The 22931-nt window shown below is 38.5% G+C and overlaps 3 protein-coding genes across 8 annotated transcripts in view; 2 read left to right on the top strand and 1 right to left on the bottom strand.

The window, feature by feature from the left end:
* LOC124175190 (LIM/homeobox protein Lhx4) overlaps positions 1-22931 on the bottom strand; it is an 80472-nt gene that overhangs the window by 8715 nt on the left and 48826 nt on the right. For 2 of the 5 annotated variants that reach the window (XM_046555185.1, XM_046555187.1), the window contains 2 exons: positions 1626-1800; positions 355-566 (listed from right to left, as the gene is read on the bottom strand). In XM_046555185.1, coding sequence (XP_046411141.1) covers positions 355-566; positions 1626-1800 — 387 coding nt within the window. Of the gene's footprint in view, positions 1-354; positions 567-1625; positions 1801-2851; positions 3502-22931 lie in introns of those variants that run through there. The other 3 variants (XM_046555188.1, XM_046555189.1, XM_046555186.1) reach the window with 3 other exon arrangements.
* LOC124175192 (feline leukemia virus subgroup C receptor-related protein 2-like) lies at positions 11653-15221 on the top strand. Of its 2 annotated transcripts, none has more exons than XM_046555191.1 (7): positions 11653-11776; positions 11913-12096; positions 12205-12524; positions 13149-13360; positions 13437-13540; positions 14196-14306; positions 14404-15221. In XM_046555191.1, the coding sequence occupies exons 2-7, from the start codon at positions 11924-11926 to the stop codon at positions 14696-14698; spliced, it is 1215 nt and encodes a 404-aa protein (XP_046411147.1). In that variant the 5' UTR covers positions 11653-11776; positions 11913-11923; the 3' UTR covers positions 14699-15221. The 2 variants fall into 2 exon arrangements, with proteins under 2 accessions (XP_046411147.1, XP_046411146.1); XM_046555190.1 differs by having other exon boundaries at positions 12205-12674.
* LOC124175189 (uncharacterized MFS-type transporter C09D4.1-like) lies at positions 17709-21834 on the top strand. The gene is made up of 6 exons (XM_046555184.1): positions 17709-19102; positions 19212-19681; positions 19855-20069; positions 20149-20252; positions 21068-21178; positions 21274-21834. The coding sequence occupies exons 1-6, from the start codon at positions 18834-18836 to the stop codon at positions 21620-21622; spliced, it is 1518 nt and encodes a 505-aa protein (XP_046411140.1). The 5' UTR covers positions 17709-18833; the 3' UTR covers positions 21623-21834.

Here is a 22931-nt window from a genome sequence, read left to right as displayed (position 1 = left end):
TCCTAAAATGTGTGAATATGACGAGTGGAAGATTTTAAAAATTACAGACTTTCGGAGACTTTTGCAGAAAAATCGTGAGGTTCTTCGGAACATACAAAAACTGATTCTGAAACTCGAAATAATTGACAATATTATACTCATGCGACTTTTCTTTGCTAATTCGGCTTAATACGCAGATCTTCAATGTCTGTGTAAAATTTATACTGAAATTTTCAGTAAACTTTACATCAATATTCAACATCCAATGAGTACTTGAAATCAAATGATTGGAAATTTTTTTTTCAGCTTTGCATGCAAAATTATTGCAGGGATAGAAGGTTCATTCTTGAAGGATAGAAGTTGGGTATTACTGACCTTTGGCCTTGGCCTGTTCGTAGTCGGGTTTGCAGACCAATTTCCTATCCTCCATGAGATAGAACTCGTCACCGGTGTCCAGTTGCCGCGAGCAAAGGGCGCATGAGAAGCAGGTGAGGTGGTACACAAGCTCTTGTGCCCTGCGTACAACCTGGGATGGTGCCAAGCCCTGCCCGCAGCCAGCACACTTCGTTCCGAAGCGCCTGCCACACCAACAACACACAACACCTTCACATTACATTCGTACATGTCATTTGCTTGGATCGGTATGACCGAATTTGTTAATTAATAAAATTTTCGGCATTTTCTCACCACTTTCAAAACCATACATGCATTATCCGTAGGTGTATTCGTTCGATTATTCCTCACATTTCTGCTCTTCGGTTAACCTCGTGAGTTTGAAGTTAGTAAATGTGGAAAGAAAAATAACCAAGAGTGATGTAATGTTGAAGGGTGGAACGGAGTCACCCTGACACTTGTGCGTGCGCAGTGTACAAGGTATCACGTTGTAGATAAAAAACAAAAAAAAAAAAAAAATGCTGAGGTGACGGGGGTTGGGGTTGGGGAGGGGTGGAGGGATCCTTAGCTCGAGGTATCGCAGAAGAAATATGGCGTCTAGCTTCCCCGGGAAGAAGCAATGGCGGGTGGGGATGTATGGGTGCAATCATGCCACAATCGATACCGCGTAGCCGCTGAGGGATTTTCCATGGAAGAGTGAAAGAGAGTCAATTTTTTTCCCGTAATGTCTGTGTGTAAAACAGACTTGATGCGTTCCGATGTACTTAAGGCTTCATTAAGAAAGACAAGGACATCTTATCTATTATATATGACATACTTGTGTAGGAAACTATCGTATTTCATAACGTTTACACCAACTATTATCTTTTTGTTAATGCTGTTGGTACTACTCTTCTCCTATACCTTACTTCCGTAACATTTTCAACATCTTATCATGTTTATCATCATCATGTCAGGTACTCGTTTCTTCTTCGTCTTGCGTGTTGCGACGGTAATTTTCTGCCATGTATGGTCAGAGGAGTAGAAACGAGCACATGGCAAAGTGCCTGGAACCGGCTGTTCAAGGAATCGACCAACCTCGGCATTTAATCTCATGCGACTTGATTTTTTATTCTTCCGCCCGTTGGAGAGGAAACAAAAAAGTTTCTGGTAGCGATGGAAAAAGCGACAGAGCGGTATTTAAGGTGTAGGAAATGTTGGTGGGTACTTTGGAGCTTGCGACTTATTTAAGGCGAGTATGAGTTGATGCTTACTTGAAGAAGTCATCTTTGCAGAATACGTGACCATTCCTAGCGAAGCATTTGTCGGTCAGACGTGCCCCGCAGTCGCGACAGGTGAGACAACGAGCGTGCCAACACCTCTCGAGCACCCTCAGGATGTACCTGTCCAAAATGGCTTCCTGACAACCACCGCACTTCGGTATGGATGCTGAAACAGAGACCAGAAAAACTGTGTTTACTGGAAAGGTTGCGGCTTTGGTGAGTCGACAAACACCTTCCGATGCTTCATGTATCCGAACCACCAAATTTTCAATTCTGATCAACAAAGGCCTTGGTTCAAACGCGTATTATTAACGCACAAGTTTCCTGACAAAGAAAAAGTCGATGTATTGTAACAACATGACTGTTTTTTCTTTCAGTTTCGATTTCGGTAACCTTGAATTTTTATCAATTACACCGTGAGTATGAGGGTGTAGAAAAATTATTTAATTATAAATTCGATATCGATCGCAAATTACTTTAACACGGGGGGTGATGAGTAAAATTGTGTTGTAGAGCAGAAAGAGTGTCGATTGAAAAATGGGCACAATACAGATTCGGTAGAGTTGGAATCATTTTTTGGGATAACATTTTTCGTACCATTCAAAAACGAAACCGAGATTGTGATCACGTTTTTCGAATCTTACGGTTTATTGATTGGAAAAACAACGGTTATTTAAAAAAATATATGATAACCAAGGTAGTAAGTATAAGAAATCATCACGGAATTTGGTAATGCCTTTGAGGCCACTGGTAAATACAAATTTGATTCGAATGCTGAAAGTTGTCGGAACTTACTTTTGTTAATATTCCTTTTCACTAATACAGAGGATTTCAATCTTGTGAGGGTACTCAATAATTATGTAAAACAGACAGTACGAAGATTCTTATCAACATTAAACAGATTTGCAGAGTTTTTATTTTTATTCCATCCGTTGTTTCCAATTAGCGTTCTCATTTGACAGCTCTGATTGTTCAATCATTGAAAATTGTTAGTCAGAAAATAAAAATTTCTTTTACCAAGGTTTCACTGGATTCATTGTCGAGATGTCAAACTAAACGTAACGCTGTTCGAAAAGAGAGATTTTCGTTAATTAAAAATTGGTCATCAGTTTCGCAATCAAATCTACGGAGAACTATTCCAAAAATTCCTCATGCAAATTACTGTGCCATCTCCCTTTGCACAGCGTTATACATCCCGTTGTACACTTTCGACTTACAGAGAAAAACGTCGGGCAGATTCGGCAGTTTTAATTCGGCTCCGGGTAGTTCAAGGGGGTGAACGTTCCTCGAGTTGTTGGCATTATGATGATGTGATTCAGGGCTGCTCTGAGGCGGCGTCAAAACCTCCCCTCGACCCGGATACATTCCCTCAAGGGTGACAATTTCACATCCCAACATACTGATGCATCCCGTTTTGGGTTGCATTAAATAGATCGAAACCACACAATTTAACCCCACAAAAATATCGTGCAGATTACAAATTTTAAAAGCTCAACGACTCAACCACTCATTAACGCCGTAACACTTCAGTGTTCGCACAGCGTCATCGACAACGTTCCATTATTTTTACTTTTTTTTCTTTCTCCCCCACGCAGATAATACGTTACAAAAATCGTACGAACCACTTCTCAGAAGGTGAATTTCGCTTTAATGAAAATAATCAGCGATATTTCAGTTACGGACGAGGGGGTGACTATTTCTAAGTATTCTTTTTAATTATTCCACTTTTTCACCAAACACACCGAAATCGTATTCTCCTCCCGTCACTTCGGGCTTACCGTCGCTGCGGAAGGAGGAGGACCGAACTTCATTGTTGCTCAACGACGGTCCCACAAGAAGTTGATGGAGCGACGATCACCGTTCGACTGAAGAGGCGAGGGTGGATTGTGCGCACGTGTTGCCGGAGGGTTGGTGGGGGGTTGGCTACGCCCATCCACCCACAGCCGACGTTTCATTGGTCGAAGGGACCGCCGCCCTTAGCATGGCGCGGCTAAAACACCCCCATCCCCATCAACCCCCCGTATTTACACACTCGGACAAAAAGTCCTCCTTGCAGCGTACGAGGAGGGGAGGGGGGGGGGTGAAGATGCGTGGGTGGACGGCGAGGGGGAAAGGGCGAACGATGATGCCTCGTTGAATACGGTTTCGTGACAACGCCAAGGGTCGTTCAGGCGCTGCCAATGGGGTTCGTGTATTCCTTCGCGTTCAAGGTGGGCTTGTTCTATTAGAGATGAACCGAGGCCTGGCTCTCGGCCTTTGGATTCCTGCAGCGCGGCGTCTAATCAGACGTTCAAACCCTTCGTTATCACTTAGGGAAAGATTGACCCTCAGTCTAATTTCAGGGTTAAATTTCAGCAAGGAATTATCAATGTTCAAAACGAAACTTTTAGTTCTGTAATCCTTCTTTCTCCATTTATTTATTTATTTATTTTTTTTGTTCGCTCTGTAAAGTCATAAACTTGAAAAACTTCGAATTTATCGAACATCTCGCACTTTTGTCATCGATTTTCGGTGATGCCGATTGGCCTCCTGGCCTGTTGAACGTGACGTCACGTTCACCGGGTGAACTGCTTTGTTTGTCATGGTTTCTCGATCAACGATTTAACAGGTTAACAGGTCGAGAAATTTTTTTTTAATGTCAACAACAAAGATCGTACGTTGGTTGGGATATAAATTTGTATCGTTTGTTTGAACATCGTGTTAATTTGCATGAGAAGATATATGTACATAACGGGTAAATATAACAGACTCGACAACGAAGTGTCTGTTTCACTGTATGATTTGCATTTTGAACAGTAACAGATAGAAAAATTAGCAGTATACTTTCAACATATTTTTTGAATTTGAGCTGAAGTTAAACAGCATACGACATTTGTGTACATTGCCTCGTTACTGAGTTACAAAATTTATAATGAAAGTAATATTATTTTCGCGTGTCAATTAAATGAAAAATGACGTTTAGGAACCACTAAATATTGACATTAGGGGCTCAAATTTTCACAGGCATCTTATTTACTCTTCATACAACTGTTAAAGGTGTGACTTTGAAACAAAAAATAGTCGATTTTCTTAATTACCTGAATGAAGAGCCGACCGAATCAAACTTGCGAAAAATCAATCTGAGCGAGTGAATTCTTACAGAATAGAATTGGTTCGGAATTATTCTTTAATTCAATATACAGGTAATCTATAATTCATGATTTATTTAAATCAATCTCACAGTGGTTTACGAAAAAATTTGATTAATCTAGACGTTTACGTTTTAATTGAATTTTTAATACTTAGATAGGTTTTTAATAATTATAGAGAGAGTTATCCGTGTTCTGCTCTCGATTTCAACCGAAGTTGAATATCAAGGAGAAGCGTCCTAATCAAGTTTAATATAAATCATTGGAAGCAAACAAATTGAATCGTCATACGAGACTTTCATTATAATTCGCGAACCATTTCCATATTATGTGTATAAAATCGTATATTTTTTTTTCAGATACTCCGGAGAATATATTTTAAAGGTTGATCTGCTGCCTACATTCATACGAATACTGAGTACGAGTTGAATAATTATAATTTCACAGATCTAGTTTGAAAAATTCCGTTACGTAGATATTTCACAGTTGCATTCTTGCACACGTACATAAAACACTGAAATATATTACAGATAATTCTTATGATGACAAATTTACGTGTGATGGTCACAAAGTGAGAAAATATACCGGAAGATAATAGAAATGCGTTACTCCAATTACACTTTTCTGTTCCTGATTACGAAAAAAAAAATTCTTTTTGACTCGAAGTCTCAGAAATTGAACATTTCCGTTGTTTGTAAATAATCTGGAATCGAAAACTTCAATTCGAACAAGAAACTTCAATTCGAAGGAACAAAACCTAAAATTTGCGGAAAACTCGTACATTAGATCACAATAACCGAAAAAATTTTCTTCTTTTTCAAGAATCATTTAGTATATTTATGTATCTTTATTTCTTCTCGGTTCACCATAAGCATCTCATAAACTGCGTCCACGATCATGCGTAACGAGTCTAAAGGTTGTTGGCTTTTATTCGTGTGAACCTATCTATGTATCACCGAAAATAAACACATAGGCGAGAATGAAATTCTAGCTTCTTGGCGGATCGGGTTCGGATTTCTCGGTGAGTTCCCAACGTGTGGCGTTGGTCTGAAGTGGAAAGGCAAGTGGCGAGGGTTTCCTGGAGGAGAGTAACAGTTACCTATGCCTGAGTACTTTTACAACGATTAGGAGAAATTTGTACACCTTGTAGCGTGGTGTCGCAAAGCGTTAGGCGTTAATTCAATGCAGTGCAGATGGTGGGATTTGCACTCTCATGTGGTTACATTCTTCGACATAAGGAAAGAATCTTTTGGACTGAGTATAAAAAGTCCCGCGTAGAATATTTATCAAATTATTATAGTTACAAGCTACGAGTATCTCTTGAAAAGTAAAAAAAATTAAAAGGACTTGAATTACGAACCAAAGCTTGGATACCGATGAAAATCTATCAGGTTCGTCTGATTTCACTGTACGTTGAGTAGGTATACATACTAAAAGTTTAAAGTGAAGAAAGTCGATAAAAAATGGTTTGATAATTGATTTCATTGCCTTTTTGTCAGCACAGACATCATTTCAACAACTTCTCACAATCAGCAGCTGGACTCAATAAAAACGCATCTTAGATCGAACAGAAGAATTGCCGCATAATTGACCAATCGATTTTTTTCGTACATGTAATTTCTGGTAGTTTCAGCAGCATGTTTAGTAAATTCCAAATACTGTAGAGTAAAAGTATGGTAAATTTATTAATCTAACAAATTTACCACAACGTTTTAATAAATTCAAAATACACTTTTCTGTTTTTCTAAGCAAGAAGCAAAATTAAGAAAATTTATTGCAAATTTAATGAGAATGCTGAGTAATTCGCTTTCAAACACCAAATTTTTACTTTAGCTAAAATTTCGTACAGTAAATGTGTAACAAATTTACGAACATTTTCAACAGTGTACACGTGCGCGAGTACGGAAAATACCACTTTTTAGTCTTAGGAGTTGAAAGTGGTCTTTTCTGCACCGCGCGCATGCGCAGTCGCGAACAAATCTGATATTACGCGATCCTAACCTCAATTTCGTGAAAAAACGCGTAACATACTCTTGTCACACAAAGAATCTCGTGCAACAAGGAGGCAACGGGTTTTTCACCTCGCGTATTTGCAATATTCGTTTTCGGCTCACCTACGTCTCGTATTGCAAATTTGCGCTCGCCCCGAAAAGAAAAAGTTTACCCCATTTTCACACAATATACGATACTATTGGACGCATGTAATACAGAGGGATCAGAGATCGACTGTTCCAACATAAATGGGGAAAAGTCCACCTCGGCGCAAATTGGGTTCAAGGTAATCATCACGGCATTAAATCTTTCTGGTGTTTTCAGTCTCATACGGCGCGTTTATGGAGGTATAAGGGTGCGGCATTGGAGATATTATACCCAAGCGCAGGTACTCCGAGTTGCACAGAAGAAAGGGACAATTGTGCCGCACCTACCTCGGGAAGGAAAGCTCATTATTCACTAGCGTTCACCTGCAGGACCTCCAATTCGACCTGCCTTGTCCCTTCTTATCGTTCCTTCCAAATATCGATCGCAGTGGGAGGTAAATTTGACTCGGGCTTAGGGTAAGACTGCTCGTATTCTTACATTTTGGGCTTAGATACTAGAAGTGGTAAAATGTTAGACAGACGAAGTATGAACACTTTATTGCCCGCGAATTTCTAAAGAGACCCGTTAGCGGAACTCTAAACTCTTCTGATAAACACGAAATTTCAACTATCTCCAATAAAGTTTGACCGACCAAGTTTTTTTTCATACCTGTTTAAATTTAATGTATTCGCTAAGCTTCAAGATGTCAGTTCGAATCATGTCAGAAATTAGTAATAGTGTTCACCGATAAGATCCTTGCGTAACGCGTCATTTCCTCTCATCAAAGTTTCAAGCAATTCTACGACCTTCAACCGGTAGAGTATGAAGAACAAAAGTTGACACCTCATTTGAAATCTAATGGTTTCAACTAGCAAACTATGTTACTTTTCTGCAAAAAGGTCAAATAATGACGAAAAACACTAGAAATTTGATTTTTTTGTATCATACGACTCTTTTCAATTAAGCATTCACATGAATATTGTCAATTCTAATTAATCGGCTTGATTAGACGATTAATCTTTAGATTGCAAATAGGATGTCAACTATTTTTCCCTACACGATAGTTTGAAAATCACTCACGTATCACCAAACTTTAATTTCATACGTCCATTTGGTTTTTCATTATTTTACCAGTTTCTTTCTCGCCTCATAGAATCGTCATGCTCCAAGATTCGCGCTTTGAGACTTCAGCGCCAAACAATACGATGCGAGAAGTGCAAGTAAAATGAATCCATGCTTGAAAAGAATCAATGTGATTATCGGCTTTTATATGTATACAGTCACTTTCTCCTATTCTATCTAAATCGATCAAAAAAGTACAAGAATTCCCAAATCAAAGTCATATAAAAGATTATGTTTATCGAATGAATTAGCTCGAGTATCAGAATATAAACCTTTTCAGTAATTGAGTGAAGAGTATAATAGATTTTATTTATCATTGCTAAAACATATGATTCGGTCAGTAAAAATGTAGAAAATATGTTATTCAAATAACGAAACTTCATTCACATCAGATATACCGATTATTAAATCCCTGTCTTATTTAAATAGTTATTCTCATCGTTCAAAATATATTTGTACATTATTTTTAACGAATGAAAAATGACCTGTCTCAAATGAATAGTCAAATACGGATTCATATCCGCGTAACATCGTTCTTCTGGATACGTTATATGCCCGGTTTGAAGTATGTACTTTAGATATCCTCTTCGTTTCTTTGGAAGCAATAATTTTTTTAATCAATTTTGCTCAATTGTCTCAAAACGTGAGCCGCGACTGACAGTTTTTTTTAATATTTCGAAAAGAGGTGCGCTGGGTTGAAAAAAATCGTGAGATGAAAGCGGTGGGGATATTTGAGTTCGTTTCGCGGGGATTTCCCCTTTGCCGTTACACCCTTCCCGAGTTTTGCGCGTCGTCGGCAAGTCGCGCACACACACACACACACAAGAGTGTGTAAGGGATGTAAATGAATTTCTAAGCTCCCCCGCGGGAGACCCAGGGTTTCTTCGCGGCTTCTATGCCGTGTAGGAAGGAAAGCTGCAGGGAGCGGGAATGGAGGAGGAAGAGTAGCTTTGGAGAAAATTAAGGGTGGAGCGTCGAAGGGAGCGGAAGAATTGGCGCTGAGATAAGGGTGCACCATTTTATAATCCCGCCCTTGCCCTCCTTTCCCTCTGGCCAAGGTGTATTGGTTGTGTGGATGCGTGTAACGGAGCATTCCGCACCATCGGGGATGAATTTTCATCCCTTTGAAGAAAGTGCGGAATAATATTGATACGACTATTGAGAATATGAGTTTTCGGTAATTCGTTATTCTTGATTTTGACCTCGCTAAAGAATGGATCAAATACATTTTCGAAAAATACCAATTTAAACTAATAAAATGAAATTTTCTACAAATAAGATACTCTGTTTCAATTCATTGTATTTGATATAGTTGTAAGTATTCGTAAGCTTTCTTCGACCTGTTTTTATATTATTTGGAGTGAAACGAACAATCCGAAAAATACTCCGACTTTCGTTTCATTTATTTTCAGCAGTGTGAATTTTTCAATACGAGGGTTTCAACGGACAGACTTGTTTTGAAATGGCTAAACTCAATACTTCCGATTCTCGAAAAATCAATTTGTAGGATTTACCGATAACGACAAAACTTTTTTTGATCAAACAAATTGAACATTTGTATTCACCATCGGTAGAATATATATATATAAAAAAAAAAAAAAAAACGCGGTATATATTAAACTGTATAATACGAACAAGGAGCGATAATTCCTAGAAAAAGACTGCGATCCCAGATGAATGGATTACACTCATCAAACTAGACCAAACTAACTAAGAGCAAACTCTTTTAAATTTTCCAACTGTTATTTCGTTCTAATTATCATTATCACTATTAATGTGTTAGTCAGCACAGTTGGTGAAAAAAAGAGGGCAAAAACTGACTTGAATCTTGGTTTCTGAAAAAGACGCCACCTGCTAATATTGACATGACCAAGTTAATAAAAAGCATGTTTCACAGTGAAGACTGTATTTAAGGGGAGCATGTTAGTATAGTTGAACTGAATTAAGGTAAAAATTTATGAATTTTTTTTTTCAACCACGCTATTTTTTTTTTACAAATAGTTCTCATTATTGTTCAGTACAATACTTAATATACAATGTGTATTTTTTAAGGTGAAATTATTGAAAACTCGAAGCTGTAGTCATGTTTTTCTGTGGCCAAGAAATGTCGGAGGTTGTAAGTTATCTAAAACATGAAATTCATTTTTTCCAAAAAGACAATAGTCAATGTTGTACCTGACGATCTCACTCTCTATCAAATAACGATTATGTACCAAATTAATGTTACTTGAAATCGCAAGTGTTTGAAATATTGTAATAGGTTATGTTACGATCGAAGCTCATACTTGCTGATAAATATAATAAAATTAATCCGCGCGTATTCGCCACTATTTAAAGTGCAGATAAGCTGAAACATTTTCATCAGGATCCAAAGGTAAGCAAGGTTACTCGGATCGAAATTATACGAAAAATCAATCCGAGGGCATAAAGCGGGTATTGTTCATGGGCGTACGTGTATAATACGGACGATTTATCGGTTCGCCGATATATCCTGCGTACCATGTGCGTTAAGAAGGTTTTTGTACACATGCAAAGCGGGTTGATGGTCACATCTGTTACTCACCGAGGGTACAGCGACGTCAGGTGGAAAATTTTACATTCTCCATGGTGAGTTAGCCCCACGGTATAATAACATGGCAAAGCCGAATTCAGGCGTTCAATGAAATCAATAGGTCGTTTCATTGCTGATTTGGAACATCGATCAAATCGTATTCAACTGAACGGTAAAGGCGACAACTGCTCCTCTGATATTTTGCGGAAAAATAAAGTAAACGTGGAAGAAATTAATATTCGTACAAGATATGAGGAGTCCAGTCGAATCGAAAGTACTTTTTCCTTCATTTGTAACTCATAAACTTGGAGAAGTTCGATGGTAAATACATTTGGAGCAGTTATTACATGCATTTTTATTTACACAGTCTGCAAAATCATTGCTGATCTCGTTTATAATCGCCCGAGGTGAAAATTTTTAGTAGCCTCAGCGTTGGTCAAAATAAATATCGTCATTTTCAAAAGTAATTTAATATTATGGAGTAGACACATTTTAACGCAATTCAGAATTCGTTTCAGACCGTTTGTGTACAGTTTCCTCATAACCGAAATAAGACTTGGTCCATAAAAATTGGACGAATCATACAATTATGGCAATAAAATAATACAGCAATAAGACACACGTGATCTTTCTGAAGTTGTGAACAACTTTTCTCGTTTGACTTCACAGATTTTCGATTCCTTCTATGTTAGGAGCAAACACTGTTAGATTAAAATCAAACTCTATCAGCTCAAGTTTCTGCTTTCCAAAGCTTGATTTAAATTTTTGACATTTCTTTCGTTTGGTCTATTTCATTATCCATATGCTGTACGTCTCCTAAAATTATTATTAATTTGAGCTTGAACGTAGAAAATTTTACAAAATGGGTTTGGGCATATATATTTTGCACATACAACTACGAGCACGTCGGATGGTGTAACAGTCCATATTTTGTCAACGTTGTGTTCAAATAATTTGTAATGTGTCCGAATATCCGCTTGATATATGATTTATTGAAGTGTGTTACACGCAGGAATATGTTTGTACAGTTTGTAAAGTTTCTCTACGCAGCTTTCCACCTTGCCCCATGAAGTGTGTACCCAGCGTGTGCGAATTCTGCTTGAACAGTCAGCGAAACTATGAAACTGGATTGTCAAGTACCTGGGTGGAAACAATTTCATTCCGGTTCAAGTGTCGGTTCAAACGTGTCGATCATTTTTTATCAAATAATACAATTTAATCACTCGGACTTTTCTATTTTTTTTTTTTTGAATTGCCATCAGGTGGGTATTTTGCACTTTGTGAGATTTGTTGTTTGGTCCTCTGGACATTCAAATCCCTGTTCATTTTGGTTCAAAGATTGACTTTTCGCAACATTATTTTTCTGGTAATCGGTTACCTGTAATTTATTACTCATAGACAATTCCAAAATGGAATTTGGAGATGTTGAAGAAGCCAAAGACACTCCGGAACCTGTCCAAAATACTTTGGAGGTGAAAGTGTTCAAGAGGCGTTGGTTCCAACTTGCGCTATTTATCCTGTACAGTGTGAACACCTATATTCATATGTATCAGTACACAATCATCAGCAATATAATATGCAGGTAAGACCTAAGTGCTTGTACCCTTGCTGACAGTTACAGAAATTCGAATACATCCAACCAGTTGAGTTTTTCATGTTTCATTATTTACAAAACTACGTTATTCTACAGGTATTACAACGTTTCCTCTCTGGCCGTTGCCTGGACCACAATAATTTCTCAGGTGGTCTATTTGGTTCTGATAATTCCATGCTCGTATCTGATCAATCTCATTGGTCTGAGATGGTCGATTCTAACGGGAGCGACGGTAACGTGTCTCGGAGCATGGATAAAAGTTTTTTCAGTATCTCCGGATCGTTTCGCCGTGACTTTAATCGGCCAAACTATAATTTTTGTCTCAAAACCGTTTATCCGACCTCTGCCGGGATTGTTGGCTGCCCATTGGTTCGGCCCAAAACAAACCGCCTTTGCGTCTACCATGGCTACTTGTGGTACGATAATTGGGATATCCCTTGGCTACACAGTAATACCGATGATTGTCAAAAACCATGAAAAAATTGAGAAAATCGGCCAAGATTTGTCGGTGTTGTTCTGGTCGGTCGCCGTATCTTCTACTGTCGTTTGCGTGGCCTTGATGTTTCGTGAGTCGATTGAGTATCATTTGAAGAGGTGCCCTGGTCGATTTCGACGTTGACGTATATGTTTCCAAATATCAAAGGCCACGTATCTTAAACACGAAAAAGGTATTGACGTCAGCACTCCAAGACATTTTCATTTGACGCAAGAACAAAGGAATTGCATGGATTCTCCAAAATAGGAATAGTACATTTGTGGAATTCGTGCCATTTCTTTATTTCTGCGTCAAGTGAAAATAGGTTGGAATGTTTTTGTTCGGAATGACCCATAGAATCGGTCTGTCCAACTCTTTTCCATGTTTGGAGATATATGCGACAACATCGACTAGGGCATTCCCTTAAGTATTATCTTACACCTTATACTGACCTTAGTTGTAATACTTATTTCCAAGTGTACCCGTCAACTGTTACTAGATTTATGCGTTGACACTTCCATTTTTAACACAAGGGGAAACTAGTTCTTTTTTTTTTCTCCTTCAGTTATTAAGGACAAGCCACGTGTACCACCGAGCGCTGCTAAGTCGCTTCAGATAGCAGGTGGCAAAGGTAAAACCAAAGATTATTTACCAATAATCAGAAGAATATTGAGCAACAGGGATTACTTGTTACTGTTGAACTCGGTCGGTATAGTGTTCGGTGTCCAGAGCGCGATGTTAACTATGCTGAATCCGCTTTACCTACAACACTTCAAGGTAATAGGTTTAATGCTACATGTAATTTCAACGGTAGGGACTTGTTCCATTCTGTCTTTTTGGTATTTCGTTTCAGAATAGCGAAAAAGATGCTGGAATGCTGGGTTCGTTACTCGTCATCGCAGGAGCCATTAGTTCGATAACTGCTGCTCTTATTGTCGACAAGAGTAAGAAATTCAGGTAATATATTGAAAGAATGTCGGACCTCCGTCATTTTACAATTCTTAATTTATCTGAGTAACGAAATCTCGTCAAACTTTGGCAAATAAGAGGGCTCATGATTTATGCGTGTCGGCCGAAAGAGTTTGCAAACGTCGTGATAAAATACAACAAATATCTAATCCAGTTGTGGCTGCGTAGCAAAGCGTCAAATTAAGTTAGAACCAGCTGGAAATATTTTAGCGTTGATGTAAATTTTTCGAACTTTCTTTCGTTAACCCAAAACTATAATCGTAAGCCCATACATTTCCCTAAGGTTTAAACAGTTTCCGTTACTGGGAAAGGAAAGAATTGTGAAATATGTAGGGCTTTTTTTAATCAAACTTGGAACCAAACTGACTATTTTAATTCAACAAAAGTTCCATGTCAGAACTCACGTTTTTGCGCTGCGTCCTCATGCAAGATGTCATTTGTTAAACAGAACGATTGGAAAAGAAAATCATAACCTGAAACTGTTCGATTCCAGAAATCCGAATATAATTCAGTCTCTTACGGGCTGGTGCAAATTTCGCAAAAATTTGAGAACTGACCATTATAAATATTATCAGTATATTTACTAAATACGACCATTCTACTCGGAGTCATGACCGAAAATCAGGTGATAAAATGATTACAGAGAGATTGCAATTTCCTTCTGCGTCCTTTCCGTCCTTGCGGAAATTCTATTCGCTGTGAGTTTCTTCGCTGAAATCAAATGGATGGTATTCGTCGCCGGTATTTTGCTCTGGTAATTGAAAAAATGCAAGGCAATTAATTACAAACTCTGTGTAATGCGTTTGAAGAGCGAGTTAGACTATAACGTGATCAATCGATTTACATTTCAGGAGTTTTTTGAGCGGCTACATAACAGTGAACTACGAATTGAACATGGAACTAACTTATCCAGAACCCGAAAATATTTCCTCAGGTTTACTGTTCGTGTCGATAAGCATTTACAATTCCCTGTTGATTTTGATTTTAGATAGGTTGATGAAAGCCTACGGAGACAAAGCGGTGCACGCGTTATGCACACTACTGTTTATCCTCAGCACGTTTTTGACTTGCGTTAATAAAAGCGAACTTCGTCGCCAGAAGGCTGCTGAATGTGCCCTGAAATACAAGGCTGTCCCTCAAAAGTAAATGTGAAAATTTCATCCCTAGGAGGGCAGCCTATTTCACGGACTGACTCAGGAAATCGGACAAGTCGTTTGTCAAAACTGGAGAGTATCTATAATCATGAAATATCAGAATGAGATTGATGTTTCGCAAAGTATTTTTGAGGATAAAGAATAACATCGGGCATTGAATACTTTGTAATATTCTTTTCTCGAGAAAATAATATATACGCTTTACACACGTTAAATTGAAACCAAAAAATCGATCACATCTTGGCGATAAAAGTAAAAATTTATGGCTGCTACATTTATTATACGTATAGCGTATTAAGTGTACACCTTGATGATAAACTAATTATGACACAGTGCAAGAGAATCATCTGGAGATTGTTCTGCGGTGATAAATTAGATTTATAGAACACTTTTATATGGTTCAAGCATTTTTTTTTGTCTGCCTTTTGTACGTAATGTAACCGCCTCTGCGACAGAACAAAAAAAAAAAATGTGCATCGTAGTAGTAAAAAATGCTGTATTTTGTACTTCACCGTATAATAAAACTTGTAAGCCGTACTTTTGTCATATAAATTATCGTGCACCATACAGGAAAAGTCTTTTTCGTCACGTGTATTCGCTGATTTCGTTTTTGGCCCGCACACACGATCTCCTACAGTTCATATTGCAAACTTACGATCGAGTCGAAAGACCCACTTTGCCTCCTTGATGTAAAATGTACGATTTCCGACACCTGTTAGGAAAGTTTAATTTACATAAACTGTAGAGCGTGCTTAAGGCACTCTATTTTTGTACAGCTCGATGAGACAACGTTGGCGCATGCGCACAATTCAGATGCCACATTTTACACCCGCAAGGGATTTCTTCGGCGCATGCGCACTTCCGAACAACTCGATCTTACGCACTGTATCACCGAGAGTGAGTCACGCAACCCCAATTTTACTCGTTGTCGGTGGAGCCTTCGGTGTTTTTTAAAACACACGTTCCTGTACAGGCATTGAAAAAATAACGTGTGTTATACAGACAAATAGTCGTGTGACGATAATACGCAATTTTAAAAGTGTGCGCTAAACTTAATTGACCCATGATGATAGCTGATGTTGAATATTTGCGTCACACAGTCAGCTTGATTTAGGCGTCATAAATCAGGCCGGAGAAAAGGCCGAGAATACGAAACACTCGTAGAGGAGTTGCCTGATTATGCACACAAATTTCATTCCTCGTGTCGATGCAAAATTTGATACGTTATTTCTGTAATTTCAAACTAATTTCCACGCTAATCTACGAAAACAAACATCTCACGTGAGGAACGATCTGATGAGACGCACATCGAAAAGAAAATTATTAGTGGATCTTACATGGATAACGGAACCTGTTGGGTCAAACTACAAGTAGGTACATGGATAAGTTATAAAATTGTTAATTTAATAACGAAAAACTGATGAGAATGACTAGAAATTGACATAAAAAAAAAATAAATAAAAAAAAACAATTGATACAAAGAAATTAATTAACTAATAGGACGTATTTTACTTTGTGTATGATTGCGCGAATGAATGTATGAGTGTGTAATTTTAAATATTATGAAATAAACGATGGATGTCCATATATTTAAATATGATCAAACAGGTAAAAAAGTAAAATTTAATTGAATGAATAATTAAAAGATTTCTATCGTTATTTATATTTTATTTATTTAGTTCAGTGTCGGAGTTAATTCTCGTATCCATCAATGTTCTTGTTTTTGTATACCTGTCCATTTTATTATGTTTACTGACTCAAATTCTTAACCTTCCCCGTGCATACATCTGTCTCTATCTCATTCGTCCGTATATTTATGTGTAAAATAAGAAGAAAAAAAAAAAAACCACAAATATTTACAGTCAATGTCTAAGCTGGCTAATTAAAGAATTCACCTTGGCTCCTGTTGTATTTATGTTAGCCAGTTAAACAGCTGAGCGATACTAAATCAAATATGTCAATGTTGGTGAAAAAATTATAAATATTTGCTGTGCAATCGATCATATAAATAAAGATATTAAGTGTCTCGAAAGATTTTTGTCTCAAGATTTTAAATCAACCCGGCCATTTCTTGCTTGTCCGTTTGAGAAATTAAGTGTTATTTAGAGTATATGGCCCAATCGGACAAATTGCCATCACTTATTCAGTGTTTTGCTAATTCTATCCCCGATTGAATTCGATTTCGGGCCGCTTTCGTGGTTAAACTATTAAAGACAGATAGGTGACGTTATCGACTTCCACGTTGGAAGATCTTGTGCTCTGTGAGATTTGTTCGGTGCATTTTTTTTTCCATGTGTGGCCGTTTTCACAACGTTCGCCCGCCAAGTAACCGCGTTACGAACAAATGCCCATTTTGCGGTGTATTTTTCTTTTCAAAAATATACCAAGCTATTATTTCAACGACCGTGATCCTTATTGTGTATATAGTCCTGAATAGGGTCTATATTTTTCCATGAACTATAGAATTATTCCAGGTTCGAATTGCTTATTAGATTGACGCATACACGGGGCATGCGAACGCAGTTCTCGCCTTCGGCTCACACTGTAAACTTCACACCTGTTACCAGCGAGCCTCCAGTTTTATAGTAGACAATGAAAGGTGGCCTATATAATCCAACGTACTTGCAGACTAGTTGAGCAATATCACGTAAAGGGGAGACAGCATGCGATTGGCCACTAGTGTCCTGCCAAAACTGGATTTCATCGCGCAAAGCTGACCGAGTCGATCTCAAAAATACCCAGAGAGTCTGAGAGTCAGTCAACATTTAGGAGACAGTCGATAAAACTCCTTGCCAAAGTCTCTGCTCTTCGGTACATTAGCGCTTTGCCACTGGAGCACAACAGGGTGAAACAACTTTCCTCTTCCACTTTCTTGTTCGCACACAGCAAAAACAAAAAAAAAAAATAAAACAAATGATGAAAAAGAAATTGACCAGTAAGAGTGCTAGCATTGATTATAATAATAACCAACAATGGAAACTTGTTTGCTTTTTTATCTCGAGAGTGAACTGCGAAAAATTTATGTTACCAACAAACGTGGTATAATAAACTCGAAAGGTCCGCTAACCTTTGGCTGCTTCATCACCCAGTTCGATTCAGATCGTTATGTTTTTCAATATGTAATTTCGAATGTCGGTCCTATACCAAAGCATTGAGTGTCACGCCGCTGCTTGAGCATATATCCATCCGCATCACGCCAAGCTCGGACATGAGCATGTACCTGCCTTCCACTACGACAACAGTAAAAAGCGTCGACCCGGTTGCATACCACCACCGACTTACCCGTCCTAATTTGCTTTGTTGGACATTGTAGAACCATATTTCAGCCATTGTATTTTCTTTATATTTTATTTCGGTATATTTCTGAATTAAGGTATCGATTAAATGAATCGGGATTGTGATACTGTGAGTGAATTGAAGTCCTGGCTACGAACCTTGCCCCTGCTAGTGCACAAGGGTTAATAAGGCACTTCAACAGAGCGAGGATCCCAAAATAGGTACTTTTGCAAGCCGCTTGGAAGATGCTCGTCAGAATCGTGACTCAGACGATGCTAGAATGCAACCATCTGCATGTAAACACACAGGTCGGAAATTCCGATCATATTTATCTCATTGTTGGAGAATCTTGTTATTACACATGTGTAGGTGTGGGGATTTTGTATTTCTGCCCAGTCGACCTTCGCACTGAGTGAGAAAAATATACAACGTCCGTAATTAAGTTTGCACAATTTTTTATCTATCCTGAACTAGGGAATTCCGTTTGACCTTTGAAGAACCGGTTATAGCCTTAGTGGTTGCCTATTTAATTATCTCTCGTCATGAATCTAAACTGTTTGGTGTAGAAAGTCCAGTAGATGGTAATCTTGTGATCGAGTGATTTCTGTGACCACTCTTATCTCAAGAGTTCATCAGTGATCGATTAAAATACGCTGAGTACGTAGAGGTGAACAGGAAAAACTGTAAACTGAGGGAGTGGAAATTTAAATACTCGACTAGTCGCTGAAATGAAACGTGATCTGATGCACTGATCCAATCAAACCTGAACTTCAGATCACTCAGTTCACTTGGTGGATTGAACAGTTCTTTTTACATCGAAGACTCGAAAGCAACCGTATTTAACCGTCAAAATGGTGATTTCAAATAGTGTAAACGATACAGACACAGAAGAATTGAATTCGAAGGGATTAAATTTCGTGCTTAAAACGTCTTTTCCGAAGTTTGAAACGGAATTTCAACACGTGGCAGGAGTCGAACGGATTTCAAAACATATTCAGAACGTTTTGGAGGTGAAAGTGTTCAAGAAGCGTTGGCTCCAGCTTGCGCTATTCTTTCTTTACAGTGCGAGCATTCATATTCATGTGTATCAATACACGATCATCAGCAATATAATATGCAAGTAAGATTAAGCCGCTACGACGGTTTTCACCTACAGATTATACCCACGCGTGTACAACATCAAGAGTTCCTCGTCATTTATCGTTAAAAAAAACTTTTTACGATTCCAGATACTACAACGTCTCTACACTGGCCGTTGAATGGACTTCGATTATTTTCATGGTGATGTACTTAATTCTGATAATTCCATGCTCGTATTTGATCAATCGCATTGGTCTGAGATGGTCGATTCTAGCGGGAGCGACGGTAACGTGTCTCGGAGCATGGATAAAAGTTTTTTCAGTATCTCCGGATCGTTTCGTCGTGACTTTAATCGGCCAAGCGATAATCGCTGTGTCGCAACCGTTCATCCAGCCTCTTCCGGGATTATTGACTGCCCGTTGGTTCGGCCCGAAACAAACCGCCCTTGCGACTACCATCGCTTGCTGCGGTATCACTGTTGGACTTTCCGTTAGCCACTCGATGACTCCGATGATAGTTCAAAATCGTGAGGGAATCGACGAAATCGGGCAAGATTTGTCGATCCTTTTCTGGTCTTCCGCTGCATCCTCTACCGTCATTGGCGTGGCTTTGTTGTTTCGTGAGTTGATTAAGTATAACCCGAATATTGTTTTACATTCCACTCACGACAATTACGGCACTTGAAGTTGCTATATTTCATTCCAGGTGTAAAAACTGCGACTAGGCTTATTCGTTGACGTTGACACTTTTCGGCCCATCGTTATGGATCTAATTGTTAATTTTTAATTACAGTTTTCCGAGACGGGCCACGTTTACCGCCGAGCGCTTCGAGGGCGCTTCAAATAGTAAATGGTGAAGCTGCTAAAACGGAAGATTACTTACCGTCGATTAAAAGAATATTGAGTAACAAGAATTACTTAGTACTGTGGAACTCTGACGGCATAATTATGAGTGTTCTGAATGCAATAACTGCAATGCTGAATCCGCTTTATCTAGCTCACTTCAGTGTAAGTAAAGCTCGGTGCGACGCATGATATTAATTTTATGGACTTGTTTCATCCTGACATTCGGTCAATTTCATTTCAGAATTGCGAAAAGGAAGTTGGAAAGCTAGGGTTTGCGATTGTCATCACGGGAACCGTTGGTTCGCTAACCGTTGCCCTTGTTCTTGACAGGATTAAGAAATTCAGGTAATGTCAACCAGTTGAAACCTTAGCGACTTGAGTTGTTCGTTTAAATTGTGTTTGAAATCACAAGAGAACGCCCACTTGGCAGTTTCAATTCAAGGTATTACAACACGAGCACAAAATGTGTGATATATAATTGGAAGGAAGCTCATTGCTAATTGTATTCATCTATACATAAAATTCGAGTTTTGGTTCATAGTAACATATTTCTCACGACAAATATTATTCAATCATAATGAAACATTGATCGTTGCAATCAAATTTTTCTCCTAACTACAACATCAAAATACATACCACGTGTTTGGAATTTCATATTTTTGTAATTGAGTTTCGCGTTACTTTTGCACAGACGATCATATGTTAAAAGTAGAACGAGCTGAATATTTCTACCAATATTGTGAAAAAGTAAAAATCTTGCATCAAATAACACATTTCGTAAGTGAATTATATGGTCCGTTACAAAACATGAATTCGTTCTGCTTGTTTGTGAAATTGAGTGTTGTTTTGAATAATTCACGATAAAATAATTTATGCATGGTAGAGGTCAGCGCTTCATAACTTTTAAGTGTTTACCATCAATTACTGTCATCTTTTCGAATACAATTGTGAATATAAATACGCTTTAATTTATTCTTTGAAAACTTGTTCTGTATGACTTGTAGCCCCGGTCTCGCCTGTTGAAGTACCCAACAGCCTATATCAAGCCATTCAATAATCGATTGCCAGAAACGCCATTATGCGGTCATGGCTAGTACAAGGATGCCAACCTTTTTTCTGTTTATCCACTAGTCAATTATACTGTTATAAACTGTTTACAGAGAGATCGCGTTTTCCTTGTGCAGTCTCTCTATCTTGGGGGAAATTCTGTTCGCTGTGAGCTTGTTCGTTGAAATCAAATGGATGGTATTCGTCTCCGGTATAATGCTTGGGTAATTAAAAATGTGCAATGCGGTTGATTACGAAATTAGTGTCATGTATTTGAAGAGTATTGTGTTATAATCTGACGAATTGTTCAAACTTACAGGGGTATATTGGTCAGTTATACAGCGATGGACTACGAATTGAGCGCTGAAGTAACGTATCCAGAACCAGAACATATCGCCACGGGGCTGCTGTGCGTATCAGCAAACGTTTACAGTCCTCTGGTAATTCTGATCGCCGGAAGTTTGATGGAAGTCTACGGAGACAAAGCGGCACACGCGTGTTTCATATCGCTGCTCATTCTCGGTACGATTTTAACTGGTGTTAATAAGAGCGAACTTCGTCGCCAGAAGGCTGCTGAATGTGTTGTGAACTACAAGACTGTCCCTCAAAAAGTATTTACCCAGCCTTCTCAGACTTTCGACGAAACAGTGTGGAATTTTGATCCCTGAAAGAGAAGCTCGTTTCACGGATTGGGAATTGAATCAGTTATTTGTAACAGCTGCAGAGAACTCGGAATTATAATTATCCGGATTCGGTTGTATGTTTTTCATAGTTAACGGAAGTGCAATGATAAGAACGCATCCAAGACTACTGTGGCACGCAATGCCATATCATCAACTCGTATACCTTTGGGAAAAAATAACCAATTATATACCAATGATATATGCATTTCTTCATTTTTCGGTAACCAACAATAAGATAACCATGGTTTCTCCTGGTTTTTCAATATGCATAAGATATTAATCACGTTTTCACACCTGATTATTCATCCAGATTCAGTTTGTTTAGATTAATTTCCTTTAGTGAGAAAAATTGTACAAATTCCTTAACCTCAGGTAGGATATATTGGTTCCACCTACCTCATTGCGACTATCATCTTTGGCCCAGTTCTACCAACATCTGATACGAGGTTGAAATTTGTGATGTTAATGTATTGTTGACTTTATTTCTGCATGGTGTGTGCATTAAAGTGACGAGGCGAAACATTTTGTTTCTGATACATGAAGATGGGGTTCCATTTCGACATTTCAAACGTTTACAGACCAACGATCAATCAGAGACTGAGCAGATGACCAGCTCAAAATATAATATATACGTACATGGCGGTAGAGAAGATCGGTGAAAACAGTGAATATACATAAAGAATGAGTGGATGCATACAGGGGATCTTTGTTGAAAGGGTCTCCAACTCTCTTCCTGCGCCAATACACGCGCAACTTTCACCCGAGCTCAGCAGGCCGAGCCAAATACTGCCAACTTGACAAAAATGTCGGCCCGCTCGTAATTTTATCTAAGTAATAGAATCTCTTCAAACTCCGCCAAATAAAAGGGCTTAGCATTGTGCACATTAGTCGACTAGGAAAAATTCAGAAAAGTGGTTATAAAATACGAAAGATATCTGAATCGGTTGCGATAGTGTGGCATAACCCTAAATCCATGGGAAACTAACCGGGAATACTTGAGTGTTAACACCAACTCTCCGAAGTTTTACTTTGTTAGTCCACAACAAGATGCCACCCACTCTTGTGTCAGTCTCCTCCAAAAAATAATGCCTTCTGTTTTAATGTATCGACTAGTATACATATACAAATTTCCACAAGTCAGTCACGGCGGCAATATGAATAATATTCCGAATTTTAGCCGGCATGGATTTCAAAGACTCAATGTTCACTTTCGGATAACTCAATTTTGCGCACTGTATTACTGAGAGTGAGTTACGTAACCTCAATTTGACGCACTGTCGGCGGAAACTTGGGT

This window comes from Neodiprion fabricii, chromosome 2, assembly GCF_021155785.1.
Source record: "Neodiprion fabricii isolate iyNeoFabr1 chromosome 2, iyNeoFabr1.1, whole genome shotgun sequence".
NCBI classification, from domain to species: Eukaryota; Metazoa; Arthropoda; class Insecta; order Hymenoptera; family Diprionidae; genus Neodiprion; species Neodiprion fabricii.
Note: the sequence above shows the minus strand (reverse complement) of the source record. Positions and strands in the feature narration are given on the sequence as shown.

Excerpts from the sequence above, each read along its gene's own strand:
- LOC124175192 (XM_046555190.1), top strand. The coding sequence starts at position 11,924 with ATGGAATTTGGAGATGTTGAAGAAGCCAAAGACACTCCGGAACCTGTC. Across the intron at positions 13,361-13,436 it reads TTTACCTACAACACTTCAAG|AATAGCGAAAAAGATGCTGG; the intron begins GTAATAGGTTTA and ends ATTTCGTTTCAG. Across the intron at positions 13,541-14,195 it reads GACAAGAGTAAGAAATTCAG|AGAGATTGCAATTTCCTTCT; the intron begins GTAATATATTGA and ends AAATGATTACAG.
- LOC124175189 (XM_046555184.1), top strand. The coding sequence starts at position 18,834 with ATGGTGATTTCAAATAGTGTAAACGATACAGACACAGAAGAATTGAAT. Across the intron at positions 20,070-20,148 it reads TTTATCTAGCTCACTTCAGT|AATTGCGAAAAGGAAGTTGG; the intron begins GTAAGTAAAGCT and ends ATTTCATTTCAG. Across the intron at positions 21,179-21,273 it reads GTCTCCGGTATAATGCTTGG|GGGTATATTGGTCAGTTATA; the intron begins GTAATTAAAAAT and ends TCAAACTTACAG.